Below are 26,486 nucleotides of genomic sequence, written 5' to 3'. Positions count from 1 at the left end.
TTTGAGGGAACATGGTTACTGAGATGGAACCTTGCTATGGCATTTCCAAATACTAATAAAACAGTTATACTAGTATATTCAGAGATGGTAGTTGATAGTAAAAGGAACCAGGAATGGTGGGAGTAAGACAAGTATAGTGATGTTTATCCATTCAGAAAATGTTAATAAAATGCCTAAAGTGTAGAGCTTTCCTCTGAGTTATTATATCCAAAGTTATAGGCTATAATGAGTTAAGAAAAAGGCAGTAATTGGAAAATTAAGGCATGAATCAAAAGCCTTAACCCCATAGTAACTGACTTGTTTTATGACTAGTATTGTCCTTTCTGGTCTTGAACTCCTTGTTAGGGACTGTGAGAGCAGCGGTGATCAGGGAGGATGGTAGCTTGAGTGAGAAGGTTTATGAGGAAGGTGGAAACTACATCTGTGAAGAACAGTTTTAGTCCAGAAGTATTTTACTGGCATCTGCTGTGCCGGGCGTTGGGAGCACACATCTCCCATCCCGAGCGCTCCCTCCAATATCATTGACTCAGTGGTCTCTTCTCTGTCCCAGCTGCCTTCTCCCCCAGCTCATGAGGCAGGCTTCCAACCTGGCCCTTGCCTCTGCTGTCCTTGGGTGTTATTTATTTATTGCTGTCTTTCAGGGTTTTCTAAGTACAGTAACCTGTCGTATGAAAGTAGTGGTAGTCCTACTTCTTTTCCATTCTGGGTGCCCTTAATATCTTTTTTTGCCTAATTGCTATGGCCAGAACTTTCAGTACTACGTTGAGTAACTGTGGTGAAAGTGTACAACTTGACTTGTGCCTGTTCTTAGCGGGAAGGATTTCAATTGGTCTCCATTGAGTAAGATGCTAGCTGTGGGTTTGTGGTAAATGCCTTTAGCTGTATTGAGGAAGGCTCATTCTATCTCTGTATTATTGAGAGTTCTAATCTTGAATGGGTATTGGGTGTTGTTGAATGCTTTCTTTGCATCTGTTGACATAATCATGAGATTTTTCTCCTTTGTATTAATATGGCGCATTATGCCTGTAGACTTTTGTATATTAAACCATCCTTGTAACCCTGGAATAAATACCACTTATTCATAGTATGTGATCTTTTTATGTTTTGTTGGATGCAGATTTGTTGGGATCTTTGCATTCATAGTCATCAGAAATACAGGTCTGTAGATTTCTTTTTTAGTGGTGTGTCTGTCAGCTTTTGGTTTCATGGTAATGTTTGCCTTATAGAAACTCTTTGGGAGGGTGCCTGTTTCTTCAGCTTTCTGGGAAGGATCAAAGTAGGTCTTTTTTAAAAGGTGTGGAAGTAAATCCACGCACTGGTAAATCCACCTGGGCCCATATTTTTGTGGAGATTTTTGATTAATATTTGCAATTTCTTTATAATAATTGATCCGTTCTGGTACTGAGTCCTCTTGTTCAGCCTTGGAAGATCATAAGAGTCTAACATTCATTTGTCTCTTCTAGGTTCTCTTGTTCTCTCTCTAGGCAAAAATATTGATTACAAGATGCATCAGTTATTTAGACAACATTGAGTTTCAGTATTACTACAGTACTCTAAACCCAGGAACTACCTTTTATTTCCTGGGGGTCACGTTTTTGGGTCACAATAACATGAACATAAAAAGACTCTTCAGGGGCTGGAGCTGTAGTACAGCAGGTAGGGCGTTTGCCCTGCAAGCAATGATTCCCAGCATCCCATATGGTCCCCTGAGCACTGCCAGCAGTAATTCCTGAGTGCAAAGCCAGGAGTAACCCCTGTACATCGCTGGGTGTGACCCAAATAGCCAAAAAAACAAAGTCTCAAGTAGAAAGGAAGAAATCGGGGGGGGGGGGGGGAAAGAGCCAACAGAAATTTCAGAGATGAGGTACTGGAATGATATTTATTTGGCACCGGGCCCACACCAGTTCAATCCCTGGGATCCCATATGGTTCCCCAAATACCTCCAGGAGTAATTCCTGAGTGCAGAGCTAGTAGTAACCCCTGAGCATCACCAGGAGTGACCCAAAAAGCAAAAAAATAAAAAGAAATAAATTTTGGAGATGAAAATTAATTGAATGAAATGAGGAATACAGTGGAAGATCAACAAAAGAACATGCAGAAAGAAGAACTGAACTTAAAAAGCATCGTTTGTTAAGAGTCCTTCAAATGAATAAATGGAAAAAAAATTAAGAATGAGAAAAGTGTGCAAAGATCTTTCCTTCTGAAATAAAATCTAAAGACTTCCACAGAGAAATGAACTCTCTTATCATTACTAAGATTATTTTTACTAGGACTCAAAGATAATTTTTATTTATTTATTTATTTATTTTTTTGCTTTTTGGGTCACACCTGGCGATGCACAGGGGTTACTCCTGGCTCTGCACTCAGAAATTACTCCTGGCGGTGCTCAGGGGACCATATGGGATGCTGGGATTTGAACCCGGGTCCGCCGCGTGCAAGGCAAACGCCCTACCCGCTGTGCTATCGCTCCAGCCCCTCAAAGATAATTTTTAGAGACAAAAAGGCATGAAAGCATGAAATTCCACTGTTAAAGGAGAAAATATCTATATTGTAGTATAACTGGCATGTAAATCACTTGTAATACGAGTTAAAAGACATGTATTCTTGGGACAGTAAGTCAAAGAAAGTGAAGTTTTTATATGTGATTATAGTTACCAACTTAGAATATACTCTTATATCTAGAACATATTTTATATCTCGTAACTTGAAAACGAACTAAATTCTTTAATAAGAAGACACTAAAAAAAAGTAGAGAAATAGATAAAGGAATTCGACCCGATTATAATGCTCCCTACAGGAGACTCACTTTAGCTTTAAAACAGAGTTAGAAGGGATGGAAAACATATAAACCTAAAGGCAGAACTCTAACAAGGGGCAAAGGAGTTCATTATATAATCAGTAGATTTAACTAATCAAGAGATTGTAACAGTTACATACATAAGCCAACATTTGAGTGCCTAAATATTAGATCTAAAGGCACCTAGTTGTGCAGTAATAGTGGGGACTTCTTCCGTATTCCACTTCTACCAGTGCAGCATGAGGAAGTGTTTTTTTCTGAAATGTTTTTCACTTTTGTGTTTTTTGAAGGAGTAATTTTTTTCTTTTCAAACTTTTAAACTATCATCTATTTTTGATGCAGATAAATACTGAGGAACATGTGGATGCAACTGATCAGGAAGTTATATCCTGGGATCGTAAAATTCCTGAGGATATTCTGAAGGAAGTAACCACCCCTAAAGAGGTACCAGCAGAAAGTGTTACTGTCTGGATTGACCCACTTGATGCTACCCAGGAATATACAGGTAATTTTAAAATAGATCTCAAATTTTGGATTGCCATTTTATTTCAGAACCCAAATGGGACCAGATGATATATATGTAGTAGTAGTTGTTTTACCAGTCTGAAACAGCCTTTCCGGTTAGGTTTTAAAGTGGACAAACCTTTATATGTGAAGTGTGATATTTGGACTGGGTCAGATACTCTGAACACTTTTATCCCCCCAGACTGCTGTCATATGACATACTCTTATCAGTGATTTTTTTTTGCGACTCATTTTTAATGAAGGGAAGATCTTAACAATTGAAACAACAAAATGGATCGTATTGGACACATGTTTATATACTCATATGTTAAGGTGTATACAAGCCTGACTGCAATATTTATTCATGATATTGAAAATACAAGTTTTATTCTACATACTATATCTGTCATTGGGATTCAAAATTTAGGCCTCCAGAGAGCAAGTGACAAAGCAGAGAATTACTGCATCTGCCCCCTCTTTGTGTGTGTGTCTGTGTGTGTGCTTAGGTAGTCTGTGGATTCTCTTCATGCCTTGTTTGTTATGCAGAGATATTTAATTCCTGCTTTTCTCTACTCTTGGTGTATATGCTAAAGTTGTGGCTTATTTCTTTTTCTCCTAGGTAGTAATGATCCCAGTGTGGATGCTTCTTTTCAGTGCTTTAAGCACTGAACTTGACTCATTATAGATACTCAGTGTGGTAACTCTTTGGAGAATAGGAGAATACACTGTGTGTGTATGTCTAATAGTAACTGAAATTAAAAAATATTACTTTGCAGTAACAGAGAACATAGTACGGAATGCTGAAGATTTTATTTATATTAAAACATTTTTCCTAAACTGACTAGCTTGATTTGATAATAGGGCTTCAATTTAATGAGCACATCCCTTGTACAGGGACTCTGCTAAGTAACTTGTGTGGTAAATTCAGTTCTATAATTAAATTTTAATTCATAAATATGAGTAGTTAATGTTTAATTTACAGATGAGGATACTAAGTTCTAAGTAATGGGATGAAAGAATAGACCAGGTAATTTGCTTAAAAACCCAAAACTCAATTCCTCTTTTAAATTAGCTCTCATTGTTAGGCTTGAGTGGTTTGTAATGAAAGATATTTTATGCACATAAATCTAGTCAATTATATATATATATATATATTTTTTTTCTTTCATAGAGGATCTTCGACAGTATGTTACCACTATGGTGTGTGTTGCAGTAAATGGTAAACCTGTGCTAGGAGTAATCCATAAGCCATTTTCTGAATATACAGGTAAGAAGTACCCTAGAATTTTCATGACTTACTAAATCACATGTGTATACTTGCTGTCCTGTGAGGATCTCATCTGTGGCACAGTAATTGTTACAGGTTAATCCCCTGTCCTCCTTTGTGTCTTCACTGAATACAGTGAGTATGTTCTTGTCAGTTCAAGTTTACAAGACCAAACAGCTCCTAACCCTCTAGAGGCTAAGACAGTTGAGTTCATATAAGAGAGCTTTCACGTGCTGTCTCAAGGCCTCAGCAGCATGTCCTCTGTTTACCCCATGTCCTGATAGGGATGAGGCCCAGGGAGTTGGACCTTGGATATTCTGTATGGATTGTGAGGTCCAGCAAGAAGGGTCTTAGCCAAATCTTTTATCTCACCATGATAACAGGTAATGACCTAGGATTAGAACCAACTCAGCATCAGAATGAATGGTAACACTGAGAGTCTCAGAAACCAAGATCACCCTTGTATTGTCCTGAATGTGTTATGAGCTTCCTTGGACTCTTGCTTCCACAACTTTTTTTTAAAGAAACTTAAACAGTGTAGTTTATAAAGTTGTTCATAGTACAGTTATTTTGGGCATTCACTGTCTAATACCAGTTTGTCCACCAGCGTGAGTGACCGTCCTTCCACCACCGTCCCCAGTTTCCCACCCACCTCTCAAGACTGCCCCGTTGGAAGGCACAAAATAATTTATTTTTTATTGTTTGTTACAACAAAATTGTAGTGGAATTATCAAAAATAGTTCAGTTAAAAGAAAATTTGTGGAAATTGTTACATATCACAGTGGAGTTATTAAAATCGTTATGGATTTACCGAGCTGTTCATTGCTAGCTGAGCCTTTGTTTATTGTTTTGCTTATTGAGCTTAGTTGGCTTCCGTACTGGTTTCCCATTTAATTCGCTTTCCTCCTACTGGGCTGTCAGTATTGTGGAATTTGGAGGCGTCAGAGCTCCAGGACCTATAGAACTGGGATAAGTTTTGGCCTGACCCCGCCTCTCAATGAGGCCCTAGCATTTTCCACGTGAAGACCAGTGTACCTGGGAGTGGCTTTGGCTCGGTGTCTCTTCTGAGATTGGTCATGAAGTAGTGAAGCTGTGACAGTTGTATGGTGTGTCTGTGGTGTGTGGGTGCGGCTGCAGGGCTTCAGCCGGGTGGGGACCCAGTTTTCTACCTGAAGACCAGTGTGCCCAGGAGTTGACTTGGCTTGGCTTGGCATCTCTCCTGAGATTAGGTGTGACGCTGGGGCATTCTTGCCTCTCCAACTCTGTGCAGTCTCGTGGCTTAACTTTCTAGAGATCGAGGTCAGATCCTTGATGGTTGTGTTGGGAGTGAGACTATGGAAGACCCTGCCACAGAGCTTCCGATTCAGCTCAGCAGTGACGTTGCCCAAAGCCCTGCCGGTACTGCTGAATACAAGGGTGGTATTTCGGTACCATGACAGTGTGCTGGCTCTGGTCTCAGAGTTACAGTCCTAGTCTGGACGATGGTCACAGGTAATTAATGGCACCATGAGTTGTCATGGTGGAGAAGCTGAGGAAAGCAGTGGCATAATTAGTACTGTTGGCATCCTGAAGGGAGTTGTCCTAGTTATAATCTTAGCTATAATTTTAACTGCTCTCAAAATCAGGGGCCAAGGACTCTGTGGCCCCGTGTCTCCACTGTTCGCTGAGATGATGAGCTTCGTGATGATGTAGGTATCACCACTTTGCAGGTGTTAAAGTGAGCCCTGATAACCAGATATAGTGAGTTCATTCACATGCACACCTGGTAGTTTTCTAGAGTTGCCATTGGAAAAAAAAAAAAAACCCACAAACTAGGTTTTTAACAAATGGGTAATTTTTCATGATTTAGAAAGTGGAAAGTATAAAATCCGGGTGATGGTGGCAGGGCAGTGCTTGCTGAAACTGTAGGGGAAAGTCCTTTTATCTCTTTCTTTTAGCTTCTCGTGCTTGGGCAACAATCCATGGTGTCCCTTGGCTTGCAGACACATCACACTTGTCTCTGCCTCCATAATTGCATGGTTTGCTCCTTGAGTGTCTGTGCCTGGTCTATTTTAAAGAGGCTAGTTAGAGTGTATTAATGTGACTATTAATATAGTCCTACTCAAACATGAGCTCATATTAACTAATTACATCTCTGGTCTTATTTTGAAACAAGCAGATTTTGAACTTCTAAGGATAAGTGTATTTTTGGGGGGTTGGGTGGGAATTACAGTTCAGAAACCCATAATTGTTCAGAAATTTAGAATGTAACATTTGGAGCTAAGGTGTTTGCATGTGTCATTGAGGCAGTCACCAAACATGAGCAGGATGGAGAGACAGAACAGGAGGTCAGGCACTGCTTCCAAGTGGTTGACCCATTCGATCCCCGAGTATCCAGGCACTAGGGATAAAGCAAATATGAAGGAGAGTGTGATTGGGTAAGACACACATTCTGCTGAAGAGTGCTAGCAGAACCTTGTCAAGACCTTGATTTAGGACTTGAGTGTTCCAAACCGAGAAAATCAGTGTCTCTTATTGTAAGCCACTGAGATTAGAGTACTTGGTTCTAGGGAGCAAATCCCCAGAACGTGTGTCTGTCCACACAGTTCTGTCATTGGCTCCGGCCTTTTCTCTCGTCTCAGTTGTGTGGCCAACCCTGCATGAAGAGCCCTTGTGTCCACTGGAGAAAAATTGGGACAAGGTTAATTTTTGACTGCTTTTACTTGATTTAATTTGCCTGATAATCTTATATGTTAGATTGTAGCTTCTTTTAGATCAGCAAACCATATTTGAATGCCAATGCATTTCAAGGAAATCTACTTTATATCGACTCTTTATATCTTTTCATAATTTAGGTAGTTTTAAAAGTTGACTGTATTAGTTACAGTCATTACTGTGGCAGTGTGCCTTTAGTTATGAAATTGCTTCATGGTTTCTGGTTGATTTTCACATATTTCCTTCAGTCTTTACAGAATTTGTTGGGGAGCAGCTTGGACCGCTTATTTATGCAACTAATATGCACCACTGTTATTTTATTTTTTTTAATTATTATTATTTTTTTTCTTTTTGAGTCACACCTGGCAATGCTCAGGGGTTACTCCTGGCTCTGCACTCAAGAATTACTCCCAGTGGTGTTTGGGGTTCATATGGGATGCCGGGGATTGAACCCAGGTTGGCCGAGTGCAAGGCAAACGCCCTCCCCGCTGTGCTATCGCTCTGGCCCCCTATGTGCCACGGTTTTGTACTGCATAATTAGCACCTCTTTCAGCTTCAGTTTATTTTTTGCTGACAGCAGTGACTGTGATGGCTCCCAAGGACACAGATCATTCTCACGTACCGCTTTGTTGTCCCAAAATGAGTGCCCTGCTCTGCTGGTGTGGGGCGGGCTCACTGCTCCAGCGGCATTTCCACCCCTGCAGGGGATAAAAGGGGAGGTGGAGGCATTTCCCACTAGAGGTTTGACATACAGGTCACATACATCACTTCTGTGTATATTCCAGTGATAACAAACAGCTGGAGCCTTTGAAATGTCTTTTAGTGCCATCCAATTTAAAGTCGGGTGTTAAAATGGGGAAATTGGATACAGGAGTATAATTTAGAAGAACTCATATAGCTTATGAAGGAAGGTCACAATTATTTTCATTTGATAAAATAATACTCAAATTCTTCAGGGTCATACAGATAAATTGGAAAATCAACTGTAGAGATTATAGACAAATAACACCAGTTTCATAATAATTTCTGCATAATTTTTAACATAATGTGTTGTCTAAATTTTGCTGCCTGTTCTGTTAAGTCATTTGAAACTTGCTGTGTAACTTTGCGAAGAACAATGTTTATATGTGTGTGTATACATATATATGCATACACACATGTTATTTTTTCCAAATGAGAAAAGCAGCAACCCATACTATAAAAACCATACAGTTCATAATTGCTGCAAGTATTAATGACTTCGTAATAATGTCATATTAATTTCTGCCTCAAAATAACAGGAAAATATGCCGGAATTGCATTAACTTTTTTTTTTTTTTTTGTAAATAAAAAGAGAAACAGCATATAGGGTTATGTAAAGAGATCAGTTTTTGAAAGCTCTTACTCTTGAAAACATCCTTCATTACCTCTCTGTGTAAAGATTTATTTAGCTGCACATACAGCTTTTGTTTGCAGTGGTTAAATAAAACCTTTAACATTCTTATCTGATAAGACTGGAAGGATGGTATGGTTCAGTGACTTTATGATGCTGTTCGGGACTTTATCTATGTCTTTTATTATGGGGCTTTTTTTATTTTTGGCATGTTCACAAAGATGGGTTCTTTCATTTACTGGGGCTTCTCCTTAGTAAGGCAGGAAGAAATGGGGACAAGAGGGACAAAAGCTTTATCCCTTATATTCTTAGCATAAGAAAGAGTAACTGAAGTTCTCTGCTTCATTGTATTGACCAAATGTTTACGTGGTACCCTTAGTGGCAAATAGAATTCACTCCAAAGAGAATTGCAATTGTAATAAATATAATGCACCGAAAATTGGTATAAAATATGCAACAGAGTCATCAGTTTTGTGCCTTGGTTTCCATATTGCTTGGCTAAGTGGGTAGCACTGTAGTACTGTTGTCCCATTGTTCATCGATTTGCTGGAGCTGGCACCAGTAACGTCTCCATTGTGAGACTACTTGTTACTGTGTGTAGAATAGATTAATGAAATGCTTGTCCAAAAGGAATCTTTATTCCACAAAAATTTGTGTCCCCCTCCCTAAAATAGGGAAGCCATACTCTTTAATAAAAAGAATAAGAACTGAGCAGTGAGAATCAGCCTTATTGTGCAAGGAGTTGCCCTTATTAATAAAGACAAAAGTCGTATACAAAAAAAAAATTGAGTTTGTGATAGCATGTCCCATTCTTTGATAGATGCAGGTAACTTCAGGGGAAAGCTTTAATACAAGGTATTAATACAAGGTAGTCAGCATTCCAAAACAATTATTAAGCTCTTTATTAGGTTTATGTTGACTTTCAGTTCTTGAAGGTCGTTTGATTTGTGCTCTTTGTTTTTCTTTTTCTTTTTTTTTTCTTTTTGGGTCACACCCGGCGATGCACAGGGGTTATTTCTGGCTTTACACTCAGGAATTACCCCTGGTGGTGCTCGGGGGACCATATGGGATGTTGGGAATCGAACCCTGGTCAGCCGCGTGCAGAGCAAACGCCCTACCTGCTATGCTATGGCTCCAGCCCTATGATTTGTGCTCTTTGGATTGCTCTTTTTTCTTATAAATTTATAGACTATTGAAATTGGTGGTATATGTTTACCAGAATTTAACTGCATTTTACTGTAATGGAAGTGAATACTGTAGTTCTGAGCACAGTTAGAGCAAAACTAATTAATTGTGTTTGAGATTTTAGAAGCAAAGATACTTGAATAGTATTTTAGTGTAGTAACGAATAAAGATTTGAGTAAGTGTAGTGTATCTATTCAGTGGAAATTCAAAGTGTTTAAAAATGAATAAAGTCTGAACTCTTGTGTAGCAGAATACTATCTATCCCTTTTATTTCCTACTGGACTTCATAATAGGGCTAATAGTATATTAGTATATTAGGATTAATACATAATAGTATGTAATAAAATGTTTGCTGCTTTTTTCCTATCACTACTACTGCAGCACTATCAATCATGTATATACTTACAAAGCTTACGGTATTTTTTTAAGATGCTTGAATTATTTTGTTCACGTAAATATTGTCGCCATATATTGAATTTTCATGTCACTGTCACTGTATCACTGTCATCCCGTTGATCATCGATTTGCTAGAGTGGGCGCCACTAACGTCTCCATTCGTCCTAGTCCTGAGATTTTAGCAGCCTCTCTTTACTTGCTCTTCCCAGCAGTGCTGCATTGGAGGCTCTTTCAGGGTAAGGGGAATGAGACCCCTTTTTGTTACTGTATCGAATACGCCATGGGGAGCTTGCCAGGCTCTGCCATGCCTTGTAGAACCATACAAGGAATAAACTTGAAGATTAAAACAAGTGGGGGCCAGAGCAGTAGTACAGCGGGTAGAGCTTTCCAGGCTCTGCCGTGCGGGCAGGATGCTCTCAGTACCTTACCAGGTTCTCTGAGAGGGAGAACTAGGCTATAAGAGGTCGAGACCTCACGCTTCCAGGAGCGTTGTTTTATAGTCCTGGATGTTGGCCGTTGATGAGATTACATGGTGCCGGGGGCAGTTTGTGGTGCCAAGTGTTTGCCAAGCTACTGGAAAATGGGGGATCTGGGCGGAAGAGGCCCAGTCCCGATCCGAGCAGGCTTGGAGATCTTAGCCCTGGGTCCCGCACACCTGGGTTCCTCTGCCAGTTCCTTCATTCATGAGGCTTGTCTGAACGTATGGAGAGGGGCCTTGAGCATGGCTGTGGCAGGGTTCTGGAGGTCTTCGGCTGCCGGGGCTCTGCTCAAGGTGGGGAGGGAAACTCAACATGCCCCGCTCCTAGGGTCCCCGGTGAAGACAGTCAGGCACGTGGGCAAGAGACTCTGCCAACATACTTCACTCCTTTTTAATTTCCTGCAATAGGTTTTGTTACTGCCACTTCAACCAACAATCCCCCTACTCCTTTAAGTACTAGAGGGCTCTCTAGTTTGTTCCTTGGTTCACTATTACCAAACATTTCTCATATTACTATATTATTAAGATCTACTGACAGTAATTCACCTCATGAAATGAAATGTTTGGTGACATTCCAAGTGTACAAGGATAGCATAACCTTATTTGGAAGTTTAATTTATCTTTTCTTTTCCTTTCCTTTTTTTTCTTTTCTTTTCTTTTCTTTTCTTTTCTTTTCTTTTCTTTTCTTTTCTTTTCTTTTCTTTTCTTTTTCTTTTTTTCCTCTTCTTTTCCCTATCCCTTCCCTTTTCTTCCCTTTCCCTTTTCCTTTTCCTTTCCTTTCCTTTTTTGCATCATACCCAGCGATGCACAGGGGTTACTCCTGGCTCTGCACTCAGGAATTACCCCTGGCAGTGTTCAGGGGACCACGTGGGATCATGGGAATCGAACCTGAGTTGGCCGCATGTAAGGCAAACACCCTTCTCAGTCCCCAGAAGTTACTCATTCAGTTAATAAATACAGAATATGGGGCTGGAGCAATAGCACAATGGGTAGAGCGTTTGCCTTGCATGCGGCCGACCCTGGTTCGATTCCCAGCATCCCATATGGTCCCCTGCATACCGCTGGGAGTAATTTCTGCGTACAGAGCCAGGAGTAACCCCTGTGCATTGTCAGGTGTGACCCCAAATGCAAAAACAAAAACAAAAGCAAAAAACCCCAAAAGAAATAGAATAATAAAGATAGGCAGAGATAGCCTCCCTGTTTTATTTTCTTATTTTGTTTGTGTCCTTAAATTGTTCAGAATTTTCATGACATGAACTATATATTGATAATAGGACTGACAACTAAAATTTTCTGGTGCTATTGAGCTATGCTGTTAACTTTTTTATACAACACTGACCTCTAGAGCTAGAACACTGTGTAACGTTTCTTTTGGTAGAACTGGGTTTTGATTATTTTCAAAAAGAATTTAGAGAAGTTAAAAAAAATTCTTCGTAATATCAAAATTGCAGTGAATTTCTGGATGTAACAATTCAATATGCTTTGAAGAAATTGCAAGGATCATGACATTTTGTTTTTAGTCTGGCAAACTACCTGTGGCATATTCGATATGCCAAAAACAGTAACAACAAGTCTCACAATGGAGAAGTTACTGGTGCCCACTCGAGCAAATCGATGAACAAGGGGACGACAGTGCTGTAGTGCTACTTAAGTATATATCTTTAAAAGTGATATTTCTACAAAGAAACAGTACTGTTAATTAATCTTAACAACCATTATCTAATGGATCCGATATTGATACTTTACTCAGCTGTCTCTTAGTTGGGTTTTACACTGGGGTTTCTCTAAACCAAGGTCCAGTAAAGTGACAAGCATTTCTCATGTCTTAGAAGTCCTCTTCCAGATGGAGCTTATCTCTGCTTTTCCTCTCTGACTCACCTGTTGTTCTCATCCTACCTTCGTCCCCTCAGGTAGCCAGCTTTAGTTCTGTTGTCAGTGCTCCCTATTTTAGTTTCTTACTTTGTGTCCTTATATGGTACTTGTGGGTAAAGTCGTAAAGCACTTGTCTTTTTCTTTCTGTCTTACTTCACTTCGCATAATGCCGTCAAGTTCTTCCCATTTGCTGTGAATGGCACAATCTCATCCTAAAAAAACCTTTTTTTTTTTTTTGCATGTGAAAGGTTTTGTTAGTTACTGTCATTTTTTTTTTTACTGAAGGTTTTTTTTATGTTTGAAAACTTTATTTATAAACACTGTGATATTAAACATGGTGATTTACAAAGTTGTTCATAATACAGGTGTTTCGGGCATTCATTGTTCCAACACCAGTACCACCACCAGTGTCTCCAGTTTCCCACTCACTCCCCAAACCTGCCACCTTGGCAGGCAAAAAATAATTTACCGGGTTCGATTCCTCCATCCCTCTTGAAGAGCCCGGCAAGCTACTGAGAGTATCCCGAGTACACGGCAGAGCCTGGCAAGCTCCCCGTGGCGTATTAGATATGCCAAAAATAGTAACAAGTCTCTCAGTGGAGAAGTTATGAAGAAGTTACTGGTGCACACTGGAGCACATCGATGAACAATGGTGGGGGGGTGTGTGGGGGACACATAGGACAGTGCTACTGCTTCTTACAACATACATCTTCGTGATGTCATGAAAGTCATTGAGCTTTTACTGAGTTGTTTGATACTATCGTTGAACGTTCTGTGTTACTTTTTTTGCTTGTTGCGCTTAATGAGCTTCTGTTCAGCTTTCCTGTCTAATTTGCTGTGCTCCTGCTGGGCTGTCAGTACTGTGGCATCAGGAGGTGTCACACGGCCCTGTGTGCAGCTGTGCGCTCTGGGAGCTGTGGAACTGGAACCGTTCAGCAGCTCCGACTCTCTCTGAGACGAATCGAGGAGCTGTGAAGCTGGGCTGTTCATCGGGCAGAGGAAGCCTAGTGTGGGTGGGGTGCAGGGTCCGGGACAGCTCACCCTGGAGACTGAGGGACCGAGGGTGATTCTCTGGGCGCGAGGGCAGTTCCACTTTTCTCTTTAGTAGTCAGATCATAGTCCATTGTTGCTGGTTTTCTTTTTCCTTTTTGGGTCACACCCAGCGATGCTCAGAAGTTACTTCTGGCTCTGGGGCACCATATGGGATGCTGGGGATTGAACCCAGGTTGCCACATGCAAGGCAAATGCCCTCCCTGCTGTACTATCGCTCTGGCCCAAATCATATGCGATTGTATTGACATACCACGCACTTACCTAGTCATCTGTCAAGGGGAAGCACTTAGATTTCTTCCATAATTCACTGTTTGCTATGATTAGGGTGGATGTAACTGTATTTTTTAAAAAAATTATTTTTTCAGTTTCCAGATTGATTCGCAAAAGTGGGATTGCTGGATCAGATAGTAGCTTTCTGTTCAGTTGTTGATGAAGCTCAAGTAGTGTTTTGCAGTATGGCTGTGCCAGTTTGAATTCCCAGTCAAGAACTTTGTTGTTGTTCAAATACTTAAAAAATTTTCTTAATTTAAAATTTAAAACAACCCTCGTCTCCTTTTCCCCTTTGAAGAGATCACCAGGTCAGTTGTAGTTTATGAATGTCCTGTTTTTGGGGTTTCTTGATTATTTTCTCAGGGAGTTATTCGTTTATTTTTGCTTTTTTTCTTATAAAGTACAAATTAGATCTGATTGGATTAAGATTAAATACTTTTTGTCAAGACTACAATGTAGGTATCCTCCACGTTTTTCTCCGGAACCATATTATTTAACATAATGACCCATCTTAAGATGCTGAGAGGCTAGGTGTTCATGACAGATCTTTCAGTTTAAAGTTGTTTGGGTTCTCTTGCTACCAGCAGTTAACCTGGGCGGAGAAATAAGTACCATTTGAGAATAAGGTGTGATTTAATCTGTCACGTAATAAATAGTTTTAAGATGTTCAAGGTGTAAAAGCGGATTTTCTAATTCTCTTGTGTTCTTTACGTTTGTTTTTGGGTGCCAGGGATTCAGCAAGGGCTTCAGCGCCGTATGGCTCGTGCTCTAACGCTGGTCCTCATCCCTCGCCTCTAATCCTGTTTGTTTTTATGCCTATAATAGCTGTCACTCTTCTAAAGATAAGTTTCCCCATTAGCTGGGCTATTTATCCTGAAATTTCAGGGACTTCCCATATGTACTAGGTAATTATTAGCTCTTTCCCTTTACCAGTTTCTAAGATGGAGTTAGAGTAAACCACCTCCCGAAGGAACTGGCGTCATGGTGTGTGGGAAGAGCAGCTTTCCCCCTTTGTTTAAACCAAACAACCTTGTGATCTCTCATGGGTCTCCTAGAGATACAGTGTGATCAGCCTTGAACTCTAGTATCTCTTTGTCGAGTGCTTTGCTCGGTTGAGGTGGTGGTGCAGAGTGAGCTGGGCCCACACGCAGATCAGCACTTGGCATGGTCGGGAGTGAGCCGGGCCCACAAGCAGATCAGCAAGCACTTGTCATGGTTGGGAGTGAGCCGGGTCCCACACGCAGGGCAGCACTTGTCATGGTCAGGAGTGAGCCGGGTCCCACACGCAGATCAGCACTTGTCATGGTCGGGAGTGAGCCGGGTCCCACACGCACTTCAGTGTTTGTCGTGGTCGGGAGTGAGCCGGGTCCACATGCAGATCAGCGTTTGTCATGGTCGGGAGTGAGCCGGGCCCACACGCTGATGCAGATCAGCGTTTGTTATGGTCGGGAGTGAGCCGGGTCCCACACGCAGGGCAGCTGGGTCCTGTCACCTTTACTGACCGCGCAGTAGCAGCCCTTTCCCTTGCAAATGATTGTATAATCATGTTTTTGTATTACCTGTTGGGTCTGAAGTGACCATTAAATTAGCTTATTTGCTCCTTCTTGACCACTTTCCTTTTTAATTTCTTTGTGGATGTTTATCTTTCTGTTCTGTTGTTGAGTTCCCGGCAGGTGTCAGGGCTCTCCTGGCTGTGTAGACTGTCGCGGCAATCCATACTTTAGTCTTCACGGGCATTCCTTGGGTTTGTCTCTGAATTTCTTTCTTCTTAGAAGACAGCAGTCTTTGATGTTAGGACCCAGTCTAATTCAGTAAGACCTCAGCTTTAACATCTGCAAAGATCATATTTTCAAATGAGATTACATTCTCCGTTTTGGAAGGACGTGAATTACGATAGGAGATTATTCAGTTGTCTGTATGCCCTTTTTTCTTGACTAACTAGTGACATCTTTTGACTAATATGATATCTATGTATGGGCACACAGATCTTGCTGGCAAAAGCTGTTAATCTGAATTTCTTTTTATGTGATAGCTCTTTTTGCCTATAGGGCTATAAAACTTTATCTTTGAAGTTTAATAGTAGAAATGTATTATATCTTGGATTGAGAATTGGCTTCCTGGATAAATGTTTCCATGATTTATACCTAAGGGAGGCCATTTTAATTTCTATATCGGGGACATGGGCTTGAATCATAATTGTCAAGTTTAGTTCTTTATTTTGTTTATTTTTGTGGGACTCAGATATATTGACTCTTACTGGCTTCCATATCTGTTATTTTCCGGATCTTTTTAGCCTTGCTTCATTGATATTTTTGTTTTTTCCTTTCCTTGCTGTGCTTTTGGACAAGTTCCTTATAAGTCCTTGTATGTCAGAAGATGTAGTGCTAAAATCTCAATGATTTTGACCCCCCACCCCCATTTTCCTTCCCTGTAATGAGTTTGCATTTCATTTCTCCTGTTTGTCCATCTGTTGAGTCCTGTTGCGCTCTTGGACACGGGTCTGATCGTGGGGCCTCTTGCTGCTCTGCTGTTGACGTTTTTTTGTGTTTTCGTGGTTTGCTCTTATTCTCACATTTCTGATGACAGGAGAAGTTGGCATGATTCTCAGTACAGCTTTCTGTAGTTTGAGGAAGAGATTATCTTTATTTCTAGGTACCTTTTCTTTTTGTGTTTGTATATCTTTCCTTCCCTGTTTTATGCTGTCTTGTTTTGGCGGGATCCTTCTCTTCAATCCATTCCTTCTCTTTCCCTCTGTTTCTTGCCTTCTAGATTGTCTCTTTTTTTGAAGACATATCCCAAAAGATGTCACGTATCGTGTGGTTTGTTCTTGATGCGACACGTTTGGGTCCTCAAGGTCTCTTTTTCTCCCTGCTCGTTTCTTGCTGCTCTGTTCCCTCCTGTCAGTCCTGCCGTCCACGTTCTCATTTTAGACGGCGCCGTTTCTTGCTGGGAGAAGTCATGGCTGATGTTCGGTGGCTTCTGCAGCTGCCGAGAATCCCCCACTTGGTAGCACTTCTGTGAACTCTGGCTGTTGCAGCACTTCTCTGGCTGAGCTTTGGTATTTTTCCACCATCTTTGTCATAATTTATATGCTTATAGCTAGTCTCTGCTCCTTTTGGTATTGAGAGTTTTGTATTTCTTTACTTGTTTGCTATTTGTGATTTTTAGAAGTGTGGTAAGCCTCCATGAGCCTGCCATCATCCTTGGGGAATGCAGAGACCCACTCCTTTAATTCTTCTGATTTTTTTCTGCAGCCAGGAGTAAGTGGTAATGCAGCTGCTTTCACTGCTAGCCAAGGTGGACTATATTTTATGCCATAGTGAGTGCCTGCTCGAGCAACAATCTAATTGGGAAAATCCAGAGTAAGTTTGTTTCTTGTATAGTTTGGTAGTCAGTGAAGAAAAGTTTCTAATCAGAAAAATATTCCATGCCATCTCTGGGATCTCTTCATCTCCTTTACAAAACCTGTTCTTACTTTGAAATTTGGAGCATTTTCTCTTTTTGATCTCTGGTACAGTAGATTTGGAAACCTAATTTACTTGCTGCTTTAACTGTTACATGTTTGCAAAGCACCTTAGGAGATTGAGTCAATATGCAAACCATCGAAACCAGGACTATATTAAAGGAAGAGGTAGTGTGGTAGAAAAATTGATCTTAAAAATTTGGGTTATTCAGAGTTATCAGTTATGCTCCTAGCTGTCAGGTTGGGTTCAGCAGGAATCCGTGTTTAAGATCCAGGACCAGCATGTGGGGTGTTTGCAGGGTCTGCTCTGAGGACCACGTTTGGAGGGAGGCAAGTAAGTAGAGAGAGTCGAGGGAGTCGGGTAGCTGTGGTGCCGCGTCGCCGCTCAGGAGAACCTCTCAGGCCTCTAGAAGGCTAATGCTCTAGTCTCCGGTTGGACAGGGTCTCGTACTTCTGGAAAAAAAAACAAAACATTTTAATGTCAAAATTAGTCCTATGCTCTAAAAAAAAAGTTTTCTGTTTCAGAAATAAAGGCAAGTACTTTAGTGAAAGAGGGTTATTAATATTTTTTTAAAAAATTGTATGTCACTGTTAGTGCTTTGAGCCAAGTTTCCCGACTTCCAGTGCTGTTTAACGGTTGTTGTACTTGCTTTTCAGCATGGGCGATGGTCGACGGTGGCTCCAATGTGAAGGCCCGCGCTGCCTACAACGAGAAGACCCCCAGGATCGTTGTGTCTCGCTCGCATTCGGGAATGGTTAAGCAGGTTGCCCTGCAGACCTTCGGGAACCAGACTACCATCATTCCGGCTGGCGGTGCTGGTACGTTCTGCTCCCTGGGACCCTTAGCAGACGTGTCTAGCGTGGGCAAGGCTTGGGTCAGGAAACACCCCACACTCGGTGGTCCTCTGCTTGGGGAGAAAGAGGGTGAACAGGTGTGCTGTCCTCTTCGGTGGTCTCCGTGCTCAGCCTCTCGTGCCTTCTTAGAACCAGCGTCACAGTAGGGCTCTCTGTTCCGGAAACACGGCAGACGGCACCAGCTTGTCGGTGGCATACCAGTATGGTTTTGTATATACAATCGGATTTCAGAATAATTGTTTTTAAAATATAGCTGTAGGGATATCAGGGAAGGGGTGACAGCATTAAGACGCTCCCCATAGTAGAGGGTAGTGGAGCCATTATAAGTTTAGAATGTTGTGGGTACCTGTAAGTACCTCACTTCGCACATCTGAGTCCAGCCAGAGACTGTGGTCACTCAAGTACGTTTTGTTCTCTAGTGGGAAGTATTTTGGCCTGTAACATATTAACATATGGTACCTGTTGCATGCTATTTTATTTTTGACCTCTCTGTAAACTAAAAATTAAACAGAATTAGAGCTAGGCGCCGGAGAGAAGGTGCAGTGGCTAAGGCACTGAGCTGCCTGTGGCTGACATGGGCTCCATCCCGAGCACACGTGGCCTCCCAAGCCCTGCCACTAAGTGTTCAGTTGAGCCCTGTATGCCCAGAGCACTGCTGGGTGTTGCCCCCCCCTCCCCCCACCCCCCCCCCCCCCCCCCCCCGCCCAGAACAGCCCCTCAGGGCTACACCCAAAAATGGGTGTAAGACATTCCTGGATCCAGCTTATGGGCTCTTTGCACCTTGTTTTGAGGACTATTTCTAAGACAAGTATTTTAATTCAAAGAAATAGCAAATTATGGTTTAAGAATTGAGTTAATTAAAAGTTCTTTTATATAGTCACAAAGAGAAAAGTAATCCTTAAGCATACTCATTTTAATTTATAATTACAAGTATCTTCCTTTTCCCCCCTTGTTTGTGGTTTTTTTTTTTTTTTTTTTTTTTTTTTTTTTTGCTTTTTGGGTCACACCCAGCGATGCTCAGGGGTTACTCCTGGCTCTGCACTCAGGAATTACTCCTGGCAGTGCTTGGGGGACCATATGGGATGCCGGGGATCGAACCCGGGTCGGCCGCGTGCAAGGCAAACGCCCTACCCGCTGTGCTATCGCTCCGGCCCCCCTTGTTTGTGTTTTGCTTGGGGCCCTCACCTGATGATCTCAGGGGGGGCTACTCCTGGCTCTGGTACTCAGATCTGTCCCAGTGCTCAGGATCGTGTGGTGCTACGGATAGAACCTACAACTCCAGCATGTAAAGCATGTGCTTAGTCTTTTGAGTTATCCCACAGTTCTATATCTACCTTTCTTAATATAACTTTCTTGCTTTCTTACAGATTCTGTTAGGATGGTCACAGAGTAATGCCAGAATAACCCAGGAAAATGAGAAGAACCAAAATCTAGCCCTAGTTTCCTCTGTGTTTATTCTTTTACTCCATAGATTTTGCCTCATTATAAAATCAATAATAGTAGTATTTTGAGTATTATGCGTTTTTTTTTCTTTCATATCTGGCCTTTGAAAATATTTAAGTGAAGCATGTAGGTAGAAAACATTAAAGAAATATTTGATTGTATTTGATTGAAGTTTATGTAATGAAATACAACTTTGGAAAAGAAATATTATTCAGGACTGGAGAGATAGTTCCAAAGGCCGAGCACAGAAATAAAAGCAGTTTCTTCAATATTGAATTCTTGGGATAGATTGTTTTTTTGGGGAAAGGAGCACACTTGATGATGCTCAAGCGGTTGCCCCTGGCTTTGCACTCAGGGTTCACTCTTGGCGGTGCTCTGGGGCCCATTGGGAATGCTGGGAATCCAATTCTGGTTGTCTGCGTATAAGGCAACTTATACCCCTACCCTTGTTGTACTGCCTCTCTGACCCCAATAGATTTTCTTTTTCTTTTGGGCTCACACTGGCAATGCTTAGGGCTTCCTCCTGGCTCTGCACCCAGGAATTATTTCTGGTGATGCTCAGGGGGACTGTATGGGATGCCAGGGATTGAACCCGGGTCAACCTTATGCAAGGCAAACGCTCTACCTGCTATACTGTCGCTCCAGCCCTCTCCTCCTTCTACCGGTAGATTCTTAATTGGTCAGATGTATTTGTATATGATTAACTCAGTTCACAGGTGTTAAATTTATTTGTATTGATGAAGAGTATATCTCTAGTTTTTTTGGTTTTGGGCCTTTTGTAGGTTTGGTTCAGGAGGGTTGTTTTTGTGTTCTTTTTTTGTAATGTTGTGGGGGATTTTTGTTTCGTGGGCTTTTTTCTTTTCTTTTGGGGACACATCTAGTAATGCTCAATCCTTACTCCTGGCTCTGCACACAAAGATTATTTTAATGGGGTTCAGGAGACCATATGGGGTGCTGGGATTTGAACCTGGGCTGACTGTGCAAGGCGAGCTCTCTACCCACTGTACTGTCTCTTTGGCCCCAGTGTTTGAGTTTTTTTGCTACCAGGATTATGCTTGCAACATAAAAAGTATTGGATGTAACCCCCGAGCATTGCTAAGGATGGGGTGTCTCCCCAAAAAACAGTATTAGGAGCTCCTTGTTCCTTTTACAACTTCTGATCAGCAGGTAGGGAGTTTGCCTTGCATGTGTCTGACCCGGGTTTGATTCTTCCAACCCTCTCAGACAGCCCGGCAAGCTCCCGAGTATCCTGCCTGAACAGCAGAGCCTGGCAAGCTGCCCGTGGCGTATTCGATATCCTAAAGACAGTAACAACAAGGCTCACAATGGAGACGTTACTGATGCTCGCTCTAATGAAGCAACAAACAACAGGACAACAGTGCTATAGTGCTACTTTATTGAATCGCTTATTCGTGCTATTTTTTTGTTTTGTTTTTGTTTTTGGGTCACACCCAGCGATGCACAGGGGTCACTCCTGGCTCATGCACTCAGGAATCACTCCTGGTGGTGCTCGGGGGACCATATGGGATGCTGGGAATTGAGCCCGGATTGGCTGCCTGCAAGGCAATCGCCCTCCCCGCTGTACTATTGCTCCAGCCCCTTGTGCTGTTCTTATGTTCATTTAAATTTTATGTCTGGATAAAAAGAAACCCCAAAACTATTTCAAAGTTATTTCAGACACAGTTTGAAAGAGTACAGAGCGCTCAGCACACCCTTTGCCGTTATTTCTATCAGTGTGCCAAAACAGCTCTTTCCTTTACCTTTTCCAATATTAACCTAAATTCTGTATTTATTTTTCAGGTTATAAAGTCCTCGCACTCTTGGATGTGCCTGACAAGAGTCAAGAAAAAGCTGACCTATATATCCATGTGACATATATAAAAAAGTGGGATATTTGTGCTGGCAATGCCATATTAAAAGCCCTTGGGGGACATATGACGACCCTGAGTGGTGAGGAGATCAGTTACACTGGCTCTGACGGCATTGAGGGGGGGCTCCTCGCCAGCATCAGGATGAACCACCAGGCCCTGGTCAGGAAGCTCCCGGACCTGGAGAAGACGGGCCATAAGTGACCGGAGCCATTGCGGGTTGCAGCGTGCCCAGAGCTCGGTAGTCAGCTCGGAATGTTGGCGGGACACGGGTGGCGTCCACGGCGTGGAAACTGCATGGTTACGCCGTTCCCAACGGTTTCAAGTGTTTGTGAAGCGTCAGAGACTTATTTTCCCTGGAGTCAAGACGCCAGATCAGGGGAAGTGGGTTGCTTCATGCCTCAAGTATTGTCTTTATTTTTGAGACTATTTTCATACAGTTGTCATACACAAGGCACACACACTTCCATACTTGTGAACTGAAATCTCTAGCTGAGTCTCATTGTTAGGAGTCACTGTTTTCACATACATCATGATCTTCACTCTCAGTACTTTGGTATGGAATCGGGCTGAAGAAAGAATTGATTTGTGTGCGTGTTTAATACTGCTTTACAGTTCCATCTCCTTCGTGAAAATAAAGTAATCGGGGGTTTGTATCCCTGGTTCAGATGGGAAGCACAAGAAGCCACAGATTCATTTAATCTTCAACAAATGATCTCTGTTTGTCTGTTACTGAATATTTCTTAGAGTAAAGTAGAAAAATCTTACGTTGTTTTTTTCTTTGGAATTTTAATAACAGGTTCACCAGCTAGTAGATAATTTAGATACATAGTGGTAGCACTGTAATTGTAATTTCGGTGTGTGCGCTTTATTTTGTTTATAAAGGAAAGTGTTTCGTACCCATGAGTTCATTTCCTCCATCTTGCTGTTGGTTTTCCTGCTCTAGGGACAGTGCATGGTTCGTACTTTCCCTCTTGACCAACGTTTAGTCTTTACTCGTTACAGTTTGGACTAAGGATTCAGGGTTAGCACTAGGATTTTGGTACATTTTCTTAGGGATAGAATAAGCTATAAGGCAATATAGGAAAATTAATGATTCTACTGTTGAAAGTTACTTGACATTACATGTATTGAGCTAGACTTTATTAAATAAAAAACCTTTTGATTTCATACTTAAAAAAATTTACCAGGTTTGTACATAGAGATACCTTCATTATCAAGAATGAGTTATGGTTGATTTTACCATTAATAAATGGATATGATCTAACCAAACTCTTAAGTAGTGACTTTGGAGATGCTTTATAAATTCCCTTCATATTCAAATAGTGAAGGTTAAAGTTGCTTTCTAATGAAATTGTTTTCTATTCAGTACATCTGGTTGGAAAAAAGATGGTAGCAGTCTCACTGTTTCACCGTAATTACAACCTTGCTTTATGAACTATACCTTTCCTTGGGTTGTCTGACTTTGCACAGTGATATCTGGAAACTTCATGTAAAAATTACCATTATTTCATGTGACATTGATGTTTTTGTATCTTATTAACATACTGTTAAGGAGAGAAGTTTCTCATGATTTCTTCAACAATTTTTTTAACCCTAAAACAACTTTTGGTTCATTTTTACTTTTACTATTTTGTAGGTATAATTGACCAAAGAATGGATGTTTCCAACCTGTTGGAATGTGAAAAAAAATTACTATAGATTTGCATTCTATTAAGTTAATTGACTTCATTAAGGAATTGACTCTAGTATGACATATGGATTTCCACCCCAATTGCAAATGGGCCCTAATCTGATAGGGTAATTGGGCTTCAGAAAGTAGTCTTTGGTTTAGTGAGAATTCATTCAAGATTACTTGGTGCACTTGGTATTTCAATAGACCTTAGAATTTTTAATAGAATGGTAGCGACGTCCTCTGCAACGAAATAAGATTTACTTCTCGTAGGGAAAAAAATGGTGCAAAGGCTTATGCTGTTTTCAGAACCCTGTGTTACAAGCATTACAAGCATTTGTTTCACTATAATGTATCAAACTTAGGAAAAAAATTAATTGGTATTGTTTTTGTTATTGAAACTTTCTGATTTAATAGAAATGAATCATATTAGCAAGCATTAATGCTTTGTTTTTATTTTCATCCGCATGTGGAAAATAATCCTGTGAAGGATTTGTTTTGTGCAAAGGTTAAGATACTTAACTGACATTTAAACTGACAGTTAAATGCATTATTTTTATAATTGTTGGGTATGGTCTAGTTGGTAATGAATTTGTGTGTGTGTGTGTGAGTGTGAGTGTGAGTGAGGGGGTGGTGCAGGGGAGAGATTTGGAACTCATGCGTGCACAGTTTAAGGCCCGTACCATTGAGCAACATCCCTAACTTCTAAGTATTTCTATAGAAAGTTCACTTAATATTTTTTGTTTCTAGAAGTCAATATACATTACAGAACTAATATCAGTGCAAAGATCAGTCTATTCACATGAGAGATAACATATAGTTATCTCCAGAACATACAGTAAGATACTGAGACATGTCTTATTATCTCCCAGAATTACATAATAAAATTATTTCTAAAGTGTAACAGAATTATAGCGTTTACTCTTGGTGGCCCTCTGTCTCTGCAGTTCCCACTCTCCTCTTGTCCTCGTCTTTGCTCTTACCGAAAGAGTAATAGTCCTCCAGATTGATTTTTATGCATCGTATCGAATCAAAGCATTGACAGTAGTATGTAGTACCCATAGCTATTCTTTTCCTTGCTCCTCTTGACTACTAAGTTTTGTATACCCAGTTATTTTTCCCCCTTCCTCCCTGCTTCTCTTAAACAGAATACTCTTCTGAACACTTAGCCCTGAATTCATTCTTAGACTTTCAGATTTAACTGCTGAAATCTTACAATAGAACTGATAACCTCATAGAAAGTTCCCAGTGGATGAGGTCAATTTTGGCAGAATCCTAGTTTGCCATTTTGTTTTTAAACATCTTCAAAAGGTGAAGGAAAATCACTTAGAAAACTACACTATCAACTCAAAACAAAACATTTAGTCTGAGCCATGCAGAAAATGTAAGAGAATTAGGTACTACACTACTGGGGAAAAAATGCTTTCTGTATTATTTTTCAGAGCCATTATCCCTGTTTCAGCTGAGACTGCAGGGCCCTTCACATGGGCCATACAGGTCCTTAGTCTGCAGCTATGCCCTTCCCAACTTTTGTGTGTTTTTCCCTGTTTAAAATCAATAATCAACCAAAAACTGGTTTATGGCTACACGATGAAGTGAAAAAGACATTTGGGGCTTTGTGTTTTAAGTTAGAGTCGGTGCATTTTTCTTGTTTTCTGGATGTGCTGTTTGAAAATTGCCCGGATTGGATTGGAGGAAATGGTGGTGGTGGGGATGCCAAGCTTCTAAGGAGAACCCTGGGAAGGAGCATCCGGGGAGGGCAGCGGAGGAAGCGCAAAGCAGACAGCCGCCCTCACCGCTGCCGCCAGCAATGGGACCCTGTGTCAGAGACTGAGTTCCCAAGTCGGATTCCCTTGGGCTGCGAAGGTAAGAACCACGGCCACCTGCTCAGGCAAGGAAGCGAAGTGACTGGCGTGCGTCTCCTCGGTAACGTCTTGCCCGGGGGAGAGACTTCAGTAGGTTCAAAGGCCCTGTGGCCTATGCCAGCTGTAACTATTTACTGTTGGTGTGTGGTAACTGGTCCAGGATAGATACGATGTTTTGTTTATCTTAGATTAAGACGTTCGATTATTTTCAGTATTTGCCTACAACAAAGTTTGTCACGCAGTTGTTGTATAAAATACACCTACTGTATGGTTTTACTTAGATCCTAAAACATGTTGTGCCTTAATCACAGGGCATTGTGTGTCAATAAGGGAAAACAAAAATCATTTTTTAATAGGGAAAATAGAAACTTTTGCCATGAGAATTTAAGTTCTTTTAATGTTTTTAATATTAGAGTGGGGAAAGTTCATTAAAGTTAAATAAAATTGATAAAAAATTATTTTTGCATAATCTAGCATTTACAACTAAAGTGCATTTTTATAAGAACTGGCATCCTGATGTATATAGGTCTGAGATGATATTTTATCCTTTGACTTAATTTAAATTAATATATGACCAGGGTAGAGTACATTAAAATTTTTACTTTTATGTCATTTTAGTCTTCTATCATATCTGAATCATTTTTTTTAAAATTCACAATTCATATCAATAATTTATTAATGTTAAAAATATTGTGCGTTTTGTGACATAACAAACTAGAACAGTTTCTAGGGGGCAGCAGATTCCTATTAGCAGTTACTAAGAGGACAAGAAAAGTGGAATTTTTAGCTTAAAAGAGGATTTTGGTTTTATGCGATGCTGGTTATTTAAGTTGCTGATTTTGTGAAAGCCTGACAAATGTTGCATCCCAGTTTACCATTGATAAAGTCTTACAAGAACTTTTTTTTATTTTTTAAAGTAAAAAGGAGATAAATTGACTCTGTGAGAAAGTGAGATTTATAAGTAGTTTCCTTTGAGATCTATAAATAAGTCAAACTTCCAGAAGTTCAGGATGATGAATAATATTAAAGCAACTTGTTATACATTGTGTCTGTAAGGGTTTCCTAAAGTATTTAACAATTTGTGTAATTGCAAAAGCAGAAATTGTGATGTTTGATTTAGTATGTTCCATTAAAATTCTTTGAGGTGTATACATAGTAAATTTTTATTCAGGAAAGAATTGTTCATCATGTTTTCATTTTGTTTTTAAAGAAGTAACATCATCCAAGTCACCATTACATCAGTTTTTCTACAAACCTCTCACTTGTCCCAAGAGTATCTCTTGTGACTTTGCCATGTGCATTAGGGAGGCGAGTCAAGGGCCTGTGTAAGGTGTGGATTTGCACCCACCCGCTCCCCGTCCCGCTGACGGGCCAGGGTGGGGCTGTAATCTCAGAGCTGGGTATGGCCAGTGCACCCCCAGGTACTCGTCAC

General features: G+C 40.8%; 1 protein-coding gene across 1 annotated transcript in view; it reads left to right on the top strand.

The window, feature by feature from the left end:
• The window catches only part of BPNT2 (3'(2'), 5'-bisphosphate nucleotidase 2), a 31,830-nt gene extending 5,625 nt beyond the window's left edge, over positions 1 to 26,205 (top strand). Inside the window, exons 2-5 of the mRNA XM_055126801.1 lie at positions 3,140 to 3,302; positions 4,473 to 4,568; positions 18,009 to 18,170; positions 21,450 to 26,205. Coding sequence (XP_054982776.1) covers positions 3,140 to 3,302; positions 4,473 to 4,568; positions 18,009 to 18,170; positions 21,450 to 21,721 — 693 coding nt within the window. The 3' untranslated portion in view covers positions 21,722 to 26,205. The remainder of the gene's footprint in view (positions 1 to 3,139; positions 3,303 to 4,472; positions 4,569 to 18,008; positions 18,171 to 21,449) is intronic.
• Positions 26,206 to 26,486: the final 281 nt, after the last annotated feature.

This window comes from Sorex araneus, chromosome 2, assembly GCF_027595985.1.
Source record: "Sorex araneus isolate mSorAra2 chromosome 2, mSorAra2.pri, whole genome shotgun sequence".
Classification (NCBI taxonomy): domain Eukaryota; kingdom Metazoa; phylum Chordata; class Mammalia; order Eulipotyphla; family Soricidae; genus Sorex; species Sorex araneus.
The sequence above is the reverse complement of the archived record's forward strand: the minus strand, read 5'-3'. Positions and strand labels throughout refer to the sequence as shown.